Source organism: Aotus nancymaae, unplaced genomic scaffold, assembly GCF_030222135.1.
Source record: "Aotus nancymaae isolate 86718 unplaced genomic scaffold, 86718_ANA_hifiasm-v0.15.2.pri h1tg000029l, whole genome shotgun sequence".
Classification (NCBI taxonomy): Eukaryota; Metazoa; Chordata; class Mammalia; order Primates; family Aotidae; genus Aotus; species Aotus nancymaae.
Window position 1 is genome coordinate 23,196,597 of NW_026988442.1, and position 10,736 is coordinate 23,207,332.

The 10,736-nt window shown below is 45.5% G+C and overlaps 1 protein-coding gene across 2 annotated transcripts in view; it reads left to right on the forward strand.

Moving 5' to 3' along the window:
• The window catches only part of L3MBTL1 (L3MBTL histone methyl-lysine binding protein 1), a 46,433-nt gene extending 41,482 nt beyond the window's left edge, over positions 1 to 4,951 (forward strand). Inside the window, exon 21 of one of the 2 annotated variants that reach the window (XM_064382453.1) lies at positions 377 to 3,202. In XM_064382453.1, coding sequence (XP_064238523.1) covers positions 377 to 511 — 135 coding nt within the window. In that variant the 3' untranslated portion in view covers positions 512 to 3,202. Of the gene's footprint in view, positions 1 to 376; positions 3,203 to 4,491 lie in introns of those variants that run through there. The other variant, XM_064382452.1, reaches the window with a different exon arrangement.
• Positions 4,952 to 10,736: the final 5,785 nt, after the last annotated feature.

Genomic DNA, 10,736 nt, shown 5'->3' on the forward strand with positions numbered 1-10,736 from the left:
AGGTCATGTGGGACAACAACAGCAGGTTTCTCAAAGCCACTGTCTGTGAGGACTCAAATGACATTTTGCAAATACAAATGCTAAACCTCAGACCAGTTAGCAGAAAGAGAGAACACGTGTGTGAACACAGGGAAACCAGTGGCTGTCTTTCTTTCCTTCTCCGTCCCATTGCTGTCTTCCTTTTTTCCTTTCTTCCTCCCTTCTCCTTTCTCCCGGTCCTATCTCTTCCCCTCTCTCCTACTTCCCTTTCTCCCGCATATCCTTTACTCCTACTCCCCTTCCCGACTCCCCATGCGCACCCCTGCCTTTCCTTCACCCCTGCCCCGTGACCCTTTCCACCTTCTCCACTTTCCACCTCCCTTCCCCAACCCCTCAGATGATTGACGGCGAGGCCTTCCTTTTGCTGACACAGGCGGACATTGTGAAGATCATGAGCGTCAAGCTGGGCCCAGCCTTGAAGATCTATAACGCCATTCTCATGTTCAAAAACACCGATGACACCTTAAAGTGACTGGCCCTGGGCTGGGCCCTCCTGCGGCCCCTGCTTGGCCTCCCTCTCCAGCTGATGCTTTCTTCCCAACCTGAGTTCCTCATCTCCCTACCCGTCCCCATGCTCCACCTATATCTGACCAGGTCTGGTCCTTCCTAGAGGGTGCATGGGAGCTGAGGAGCCCTGGGGAGGGTGGGCGTCCAGCCCCAAGTCCTGGAGCTCATTCGCCAGGTGAGGTGAGGGTGCGACTTGTGGGGGCTTTGCTCATGGAGTCAGTTGGACTGTGGCAGCTCTGCAGCCCCAGCGGACTTTTATTTTATTACCAAAGGATCGTCTTCTTAGCAGTTGAGGAGAGTCTAGTAGAGCAGCAGTCCTTCAGTCTGAGGCCCCTTTCCCTTTTTGGTGTCTCTGTGTACTTTTCTCTCCTTAGCTCCTTTCCTCCTGCAAAGAAGTGACCCTGCCACAAACGTATTATTCATGGAGGTACCTCCTCCCTTTCTGTCTGCTGGTTTTGCTGCCCTCATTCTGCTGCTCTGTTTCCTGGGCAGTCCCCCTAGCCAGACCCCACTGGCTCTTCTCCCTGAGATATGTGAACCTTGGAAACATGTTTTCATAAGGTCCTTTGAAAGTCTTAGCTGCCTTTCTCTCTTTTGCCCAGAAGTGGGAGATTCTGAGCCAAGATGCCTTCCTAAACTTGCCCAGTTCTGGACCAGTTGGCATTTTAGTGTCCCATGCCAAGTCCAAGTTCCAGCAAAATAAGCAGGTGGCTAGAGCCTATTTTATAGATGACAGAGGTTGAGGTTCCACTGCTGTTCCCCATACACCCTTCCTGTGTTAAGTCTAGGGAGGACTAAGCCCAGCCTGGTCAGTAGCCTAAGTCAGGAGACCAACATAGGGATTTGTTAGACAATCTTGGGTCTTTGGCCTGGGGGGCAGCTCCAACAGGCATAGTAGTGCCCGAAGCTAGGAACAGTGTCCTCTCTGCAGCCTTGGACCTCAGCTAAGGTATTGCCCATGAGGTAATGGCCCAGGCCTGCCAGGCCTTCTGCCATGAGAATGTAGCACTCTGTAGCACACATCCCCATGACATCATTCGACCTGTCCCTTAAATATTTACCACTAGCTCTTGCAGTCTTACAAAGATTACTTGAAGTTGGGAGTTAGGAAGGTGAACTCTTCTATCTGAATTCTCCAGGTCCCTGAAGCCCTCCTTGCCGCTTTCCATCTGTCTTGCACTGCCAGCTGGGTCCCTGCTGGGGCTCTGGTACCTCCACTTCTCTGTCCACATAGGAACCCAGCCTCTACTGAGTCACTGCCAAACCTGCCTCCCAGCCTGGGTGGGAAGGGGGAGAGCCGCTGGCAGGAGCCAGCCCCACATGGAGGCAAGGAGCCACTGCCAACCTCCTGTGCCCAGGTGCTGATGTGGGCCTGCAGAGTGTGGGGCCGGTGCCTTCCCCCAGACCCCTTCTCTCAATCATGTAATGCGTACGTGTATGTGTGTGTGTGTGTGTGTGTGTGTGTGTGTGTGTCACTCTCAGAAGTGTCTGACAGGGTGCAGATATGAGGCTGTGTTGGGAAAATGCCAAGGGCTATTATTAAAATATGAAGCTTTACTTTTCCCTTAGAAGTGGGAAACCCAGAGCTCTCTTGATTTCCTACCACAACCCAGTAGGAGCCCCTCTCTCCCATGGGCTGGACAGCTTTTTGAGGAAGCCATTCAGCTCCCATATTGAGCTCCCACAGGGCTTCAGGTTTTCCTTCCCATTCAGCTGCTTAGAGGCAGTTTTGAGCACAGCCTTCCTGGGAGGAAGCTAGGCAAGCCCTGCCACACAGTGAAGGTTGGGTTTACAAGGGTGACATTGGTACCCCCTTGGCCAAGAGGAACAAGTCTAAGCTTTGCTTTTGTCTTGGTTGTCTGGATGGTGGCAGAACTCATCAGCTCCTTGTCCTCAGTCTGTTCCTCTAAAAAATGAGAGGTGTTCACTGACTTTATGCCGTGAGAAGGCAGCCAGTACTCACGGCTAGTGCTGTAGGACCTCACAGCTTCTAAGGAGAGGGCTGGGAGGGCCTTTGCCATTGGATCTGCCAAGCACCTAATGCTTACCTGTGGTAAAAGCAAGATGGACCAAGGGCCTTAGAGAAAAGGGCTCCCAGGCCTCTGAACTTGGAGGCCTCAGCACTTTCTGCACTATTGTCAAGCTCTTTGGAAAAAAACCAAATTATTAAAAAGTAGAAAGAAATCTGCCTCTTGTCTGCCCACTACTCCTTTATCCCCACTCTGTCCCCAAATGGTATCATTGCACCTTGACCTGGAAGCGCAGAGAGGGGAGGGAGCTGGCAGAGATTCCTGGTGCCCTCTGCCCTCCTAGCAACAGGTGCCACTTACATTTTGGCCCCTGGCAGCCTCGCCTAGCCTCTGATCAGCCCAGGCCTAGGGCAGGTAGGACCTTTCTGTTTATTTTCTGAAGCAGAGAAAATGATCTCAGAGTTTGCAAATGAAGCCTTTTTTGCACTTTCATTCACATGCACTTTGGTGGGGTTACATTTTTATACTTGCCTCTTGTGTGTGCACGTGTGTGTGTGTTCTTTAAGAGAATCTTCTGGCTGAAGCTAAGGTGACTCTTGAGGGAGAAAAAGTTACAAACAAAATGTGGTGTGATTTGTCAGTGTATCAAAACAACATAAATAAACTTGAACAACTGATGATACGCAGCCAGCGTCTGTTTCTATTTTCATGATGAAACATCCAGAAAACACAAAATGATTATCAGCAGTGGCATTACTGAAGAGACTAAAGCGTTCTCTTTGTTGTTAGTTAGGGGTCCTTGTAGTTTTTAAGGTAAGAAACAAAGGATAAAGATAAATAGGTATATCCGAATACATCGAAAGTGTAAACAGTGGGAACTCCCAAGGTTCAGTGTGAAAAAGGGCCTGGTCCTTGACATTTGATAAATGATCAAGGGCAGAAAATTCAATGAAACCTCTAATTTTTAAAATATTAATAGTATCAGGCCAGGCACAGTGGTTCACGCCTGTAATTCAAGCCACTTTGGGAGGCCAAGCAGGGAGGATCACCTGAGGTCAGGAGTTCAAGCCCATCCTGGGTAACATAGCTAGATCCTGTCTATATAAAAAATAATAATTATTTTTAATGGTGGTGCGTGCCTGTAGTCCCAACTACTTAGGAGGTTGAGGTGGTAGGATCGCCTGAGCCCGGGAGTTTGAGGCTGCCGTGAGCTGTGATTGCACTACTGTGCTCTAGCCTGGTGCTCAAATAAAAAATGAAAACAGGGCCGGGCGCGGTGGCTCAAGCCTGTAATCCCAGCACTTTGGGAGGCCGAGGCGGGTGGATCACGAGGTCAAGAGATCAAGACCATCCTGGTCAACATTGTGACCGTCTCTACTAATACAAAAAAATTAGCTGGGCATGGTGGCGCGTGCCTGTAATCCCAGCTACTCAGGAGGCTGAGGCAGGAGAATTGCCTGAACCCAGGAGGCGGAGGTTGCGGTGAGCCGAGATCGCGCCATTGCACTCCAGCCTGGGTAACAAGAGTGAAACTCCGTCTCAAAAAAAAAAAAAAAAATGAAAACATCAGACCTTCAAATGGGGAAATGTCAACCTGAACAGTTTTTTAACAGATTTTGTTAAGCTTCCCAGAGACTGCGAGCAGGTGGGAAAGGGGCACCTTTCCTTCCTTAAAGTGTTTGAGTGTCAAACACTTGTCAGTATCCTTAATTCCTTTGCCCTACTGCTGTTCCAGATCACTTGACTAGAAGCTCCAACCATGGAGCTGTCCAAGAGTGCATCTTCTCCACACCACAGCTGGAAACTTACCTGACTGAGACTAGTGCCATGATAGACTGGTGGTCCATGGCTTCAATGTGAAGTCAACCCTCAGGGCTACCCAGGAAGCACCTGGGGTTTGGGGGCTTTAGCTCTGATGTCCCTTTTCATGATTCTCAAACCTCCTACCCCATTGTCTTCTCCATTGTCTTGACAGATAATCCTCACCATCTATGTCACAGAGAAAGTAGAAGTCATTAGAAGAAACACCTTCACCTTCCTGCCATCTCATCTGCATGTCTCCTCCCACCCACATTCATCCTCTCTTTCTTTCCTATTACAGTGGAAGACTTGATGCTTCCACTTGTCAGAAGCTAATCTTCTACCAGCCATGCCTGCAATAAAAGGAAAAGAAACAAGAAAGGGCTTTCGGACATTTAGAATGGGATTGCAGAGATAAAAATTCAATGCAAAGGTCAAAAGATAAAGTTGAAGACATTTCCCAGAAGGTAGAATAAAAAGAAAAAGGCCGGGCACAGTGACTCATGCCTGTAATCCCAGCACTTTGGGAGGGCAAGGTGGGCAGATCATGAGGTTAGGAGTTTGAGACCAGCCTGGGTGACAGAGCAAGACTCTTGCCTCAAAAAAAAAAAAAAAAAAAAAAAAAGAAAGAGAAATGGGAAAAAGAAAATATCAGGGGACTAGTTGGAGGCCCTATATATGATTAATAGAAATTCTAATAGAACCGGGAAAACAAATTTTGTCAATCAAAAACAAACTTAAGAAAGGACTTCTATACTGAAAACAACAAAACATTGCTGAAAGAAATTTAAGAACACCTAACTAAATGGAAAGAGATCTGTGTTCATGGGTAGGAAGACTTAATATTGTTAAGATGTTAATATTACCCAAAGAGACATATAGTCAATACAATCCCTATCAAAATCCCAGCTGATTATTTTTTCTTGCAGAAATGGAAAGACAGATCCTTAAATTCCAATGGGATTGCATGGGGCCTTAGCTCCATCTTGATAAAGTATAACAAAGTTGGAGAACAAACCAATTTCTTTCTTCTTTTTTTTTTTTTTTGAGACAGAGTTTTGCTCTTGTTTCCCAGACTGGAGTGCAATGGTGCAATCTTGGCTCACTGCAACCTCTGCTTCCTGGGTTCAAGCGATTCTCCTGCCTCAGCCTCCAGAGTAGCTGGGTTTACAGGCACCTACCACCATGCCTAGCTAATTTTTGTATTTTTAGTAGAAACGGTTTTGCCATGTTGGCCAGGCTGGTCTCGAACTCCTGACCTCAGGTGATCCTCCCATCTTGGCCTCCCAAAGTGCTAGAATTATAGGTGTGGGCCACCACACCCAGCCAGAACAAACCAATTTCAAAACTCAATGCAGAGTCATAGTAATCAAAACAGTGTGTACTGGCATAAGGACAAGTAGACCAATAGGATAGAATTGCAAGTCCAGAAATAAATCTATACATTTATAACCAATTGATTTTCAATAAGAATGCCAAATCCATTAAATGGGGAAAGAACAGTTTCTTCAACAAAGAGTCTAGGGCAACTGGATTTCTATGTACAAAAGAATGAAGTTGGATACCCGGCTCACCCCATATTCAAGAATTAACTCAAAGTGGATTGATGACCTAAATATAAGAACTAAAACTATATGCAGAGGTACCTTGCAAGGAAAGAAAAAAAAGAAATTTAAAAAAAACAACTAAAACTATAAAATATAAAACCCTGAGAAGAATAATATAGAGTTATATCTTTATGACCTTGAAATTGGCAATGAATTCTTAGTTATGACACCAAAAACACAAGCAACAAAAGAAAAATAAATTGAACTTCATCAAAATTAAGACTTTTGCACATCAAAGGACATTATCAAGAATGTGCAGAGCACCTACAGAATGGGAGAAAACATTTGCAAATTTCGTAAGGGTTTGGTATCTTAAAATACATAAAGAACTCCTAAAACTGAGTGACAAAAAGCCCAGTTAAAATGGGCAAACCACTTGAACAGATATTTGTCCAAAAATATATATGCAAGTGGCCAGTGAACCCATGAAAAGTTGCTCAACATCATTAGGCCTTAGGGAAATAAAAATTAAAGCCACAATGAGATATCTATCTATTTATTTCTTTATCTTGAGTCAAAATCCCTCTCCATTGCCCAGGCTAGAGTGCAGTGGTGCAATCTCAGCTCACCGCAACCTCTGCCTCCCAGGTTCAAGTAATTCTCCTGCCTCAGCCTCCCAAGTAGATGGAACTACAGGCATGCATCACGGTACCTGGCTAATTTTTTGTATTTTCAGTAGAGACAGGATTTCACTATGTTGGCCAGGCTGGTCTTGAACACCTGACCTCAGGTGATCCATCCTCCTCAGCCTCCCAAAGTGCTGGTATTACAGGTGTGAGCCACCATGCCTGGCCCAGACACCACTTTATACTCATTATGATGATTATCTTTTTTTTTTTTTTTTTTTTTTGAGACAGAGTCTCACTCTGTTGCGAGGCTGGAGTGCAGTGTCACGATTTCAGCTCACTGTAACCTCCGCCTCCCAGGTTCAAGTGATTTTCCTGCCTTAGCCTCCCGAGTAGCTGGGACTACAGGCATGCGCCACCATGCCTAGCTAATTTTTGTATTTTTAGTAGAGACCATTACACCATGTTGGCTAGAATGATCTTGATCTTTTTTAGTATGTGTGCTGCCGAAGTGAGCACAGTCTTGATCTTTCAACCTCATGATCCACCTGCCTCTGCCTCCCAAAATGCTAAGATTACAGATGTGAGCCACCACGCCCGGCCAGATGGTTATAATTTTTTTTTAAATGAAAGTAAAATGGTGAGGTTGTGGAGAAATTGGAACCCCTTTATATTGCTAGTGGAGACGTAAAATGGTACAGCTGTTAAGGAAGAGAGTTTGGTGTTCAAAGCATCATGTAGGCTGAGAAAGAGTTTGGTGGTTCCTTAAAAAGTTAAGCATAGGGGCCGTGCACAGTGGCTCACGCCTGTAATCCCAGCACTTTGGGAGGCTGAGGCGGGCGGATCACGAGGTCAAGAGATCGAGATCATCCTGGTCAACATGGTGAAACCCTGTCTCTACTAAAAATACAAAAAAATTAGCTGGGCATGGTGGCGTGTGCCTGTAATCCCAGCTACTCGGGAGGCTGAGGCAGGAGAATTGCCTGAACCCAGGAGGCGGAGGTTGTGGTGAGCCGAGATCGCGCCATTGCACTCCAGCCTGAGTAACAAGAGCGAAACTCTGTCTCAAAAAAAAAAAAAAAAAAAAAAAATTAAGCATAGAATTGTCATATGACTCAGCAATTCCACTCCTAGGTATATACCCAAAAGATCTGAAAACAGATACATGTATGCCAGTGCTCATTGCAGCATTATTCACAGCAACCAAAAGATGGAAACAACCATGTCGTCATCAACAGAAAACAAAATGTGGTCTATCCATTCTGTGGAATCTTAATTCCGTCAAAAAGAATAAAGTTCTGATACTTGCTACACCTGATGAACCTTGAAAACATGCTAAATCAAATAAAGGAGACACGTAAGAACAAATACTCCACATATATGAAATACCCAAAATAGGCAAATTCAGAGAGACAGAAACTAGATTAGAGGTTATCAGGGATGGGGCAGGGGAAATGTGGAGTCATTGCTTAATAGTTTCAGAGTTTTGGCTTGGCGTGGTGGCTCATGCCTGTAATCCTAGCACTTTGGGAGGCCGAGGTGGGTGGATCACCTGAAGTCAGGAGTTTAAGACCAGCCTGGCCATCATGGTGAAACCCCATCTTTAATTTTAAAAAAAATTAAAAAAAAAATAGTTTCAGAGTTTCTGTTTGGGGTGAGAAAAACAGATTTTTTATTAATTAAAAAATAGATAATGGAGATGTTTGTACAACATGAATATACTTAATGACACTAAATTGCACACTTAAAAAAATGGTTACAATGGCAAATTTTATATTTTCCACAATACATTTTCTTTTAAAAGAGGAAGATGTAGGATCTAGGAAACAGGACACCAAGGAAAGAGACAAAGGGGATTTGCAGGCCAGGCACTGTGGCTCATGCCTGTAATCCCAGCACTTTGGGAGCCTGAGGTGGGTGGATCACTTGAGGCCAGGGGTTTGAGACCAGCCTAGCCAACGTTGCAAAACCCGTCTCTACTAAAAATACAAAAAAAATTAGCCGAGTGTGGTGGCATATGCCTATAATCCCAGCTACTTGGGATGCTGAGGCAGAAGAATCATTTGAAACCAGGAGTCGGAAGCTGCAGTGAGCCAAGGTTGTGCCGCTGCACTCCAGCCTGGGCGACAGAGAGACTCTTGTTTCAAATGAAAAAAAAGCGGGAGTGGGGAGGGGGCATTTTCCAGAGTGATGGGAAAGGAAAGGTCAGGTTCATCTTTGGACGGCTGTCTAGGTGAGAGCAAGAGGATGAAAGGCTCCGCGAGAAACGGAAAAAACAAACAAACTGAAACTGATATATTAATATATCAAGAGGATATTTTAGCTTTATCAGAGAGTTATATACGTATAATTATATATAATTCTCTAATAATTATATATATTGAATGTGTTCAGTTTCTAAAACCATCATCAAATGAAGCAACTATAAAGTCAAGAAAACCCAAAGTGTGTGTTTGGATGGGGGTAATCTAAGTATTCATGTTCCATAGGAAGAAAGAAGCCACTTGAAAATGTTTTGAGCTGAAAGATGGAAGAATAGAAGTATAAGCATACCATTTAGATGCGTGGAGGTAAATACCAAAGAAAGCAGGGAATGGGGCAAGAAACTGATCTGTTTTATTACTTGATTTTGCATTTTGTGCAATTATCACTTTCTAAAAATGTTTCCAGAAGCAAACCGGGGCCCACATCTGCCCCATGGATGAGCGCTGTGCCCAAGGGTCCTTCTCCCAGCCCACGTGGGTAACAGATTTTTCTCTAGTGGCCCTGTGTCTGTTATTCCCTTTGCCTATGGGTGAATCAGCAGGTGGGGTCAGGTGGGAATAGGGTTAGAGTCAGACTAAGGACAGAAAAGTGGGTTGAGGAATGTCAGAGTGAAGGGAATATTTCTGGAGGTAGATTTCCATTGGTTCAGTTTCTTGCTTTTCCCTTATGCCTGAGAACATGGCTTTGACCTTCATACTGAAACAACAAAATCTACCCAGGAAGGTTGGGAGGGGAAAGAAAGAAGAGAGGAAGATGGGAATATCTGCAGTGGCCCATCTGCACATATCTGCATGAGTGACCTTGGCTGCTTCCTGTGGTATCATTGAGGGGGAAGGGCAAGTTCAGCACTGCTCTAGCCATGTTGATTGGCACAACTTGGTACAGTAATTTGGTAGACAGTTCAGAATTAACCGAGCACTCCCACTTAGAGGAATTTACCTGTCAGAAATACTATCAGAAGGCCACAGGATATTAAAGCCAAGATGTTCTCTGCTGCCTTGTTGGAAATACTGTGAAACTGCTAACAGCCTAAATGCCCCTCAGAAGAAACATGACTAGGGAATAGAGGTAGTGAAAACCCCACGCTATGAAGTGTGGTGCAGCTGCTTAAAAGATGTATACCAGAAAAAAAGTAAATTACCGATGGTCCACTTTCTGGGGAAAAAAAAATGGATGCAGTTACATAGATTAAGACATAGACAAAAGTCTGGAAGGATTGTCACCCTTTAGTTAACAGCAGCTACCTCTGGAAATGAGATTGAAGATGGGATGGAGGGAAAGCTTTCACTTTTTATTTGAAATTCTTCTGATAAGTGGGAATTTTTTGATACACTTTATGCAATCAATACCATTATGTGGGATGTTTTGGGGTTTTTTTAACCAGCTCTGGGAGAGCCGGGGAGAAGGAGCCTGGTGGTGCAGCAGCAGCAGGAGCTCTGGAAAGGGGCAGAACCTTGTGCACTGCCCTGATTTGCTCTATGCGCTTGGACCAGCCGCCTCCCCTATCTGGACCAGGGCCAGACACGTGCTGCCATGTGTGTTGGTGGAGGTGGGGTGTGTGACCACACAGGGCTCCTCCAGAGCACAGCAGAGCAGCCAGTGTCTGAGGCACTAGCATTACCGGAAAGTTGTTGACATTTTAATGGAAAGGCAGTGGAGGAAGCAGTGTGAGTCAGCCTGCTGAGGAGGGGTCACGGGGCAGTTTTCCTTACCTGTACAGGGGTCCAGGCCCTGCCTGTGCTTTGAGTTAGAACCCAAGGCCTGGGAAGCTTTAGGACAACCCTGAGAAAACCTTCCCTTTTCTCCAGGGTGAGCTAAGCTCTGGTTCCTGAGCCTCAAATCTCGGAAGGGCAGAGTGGAGCATAGGTTTCAACTCAGCTGTGATTCTCCCAGGGTGGTGACAGGGCAGTGCTAGGGCGGGTAAGACCTGGGTGGCAGTCTTTGGCTCAACACAAGAGAGTGCCAGAGGCTGGCCCGGCCCT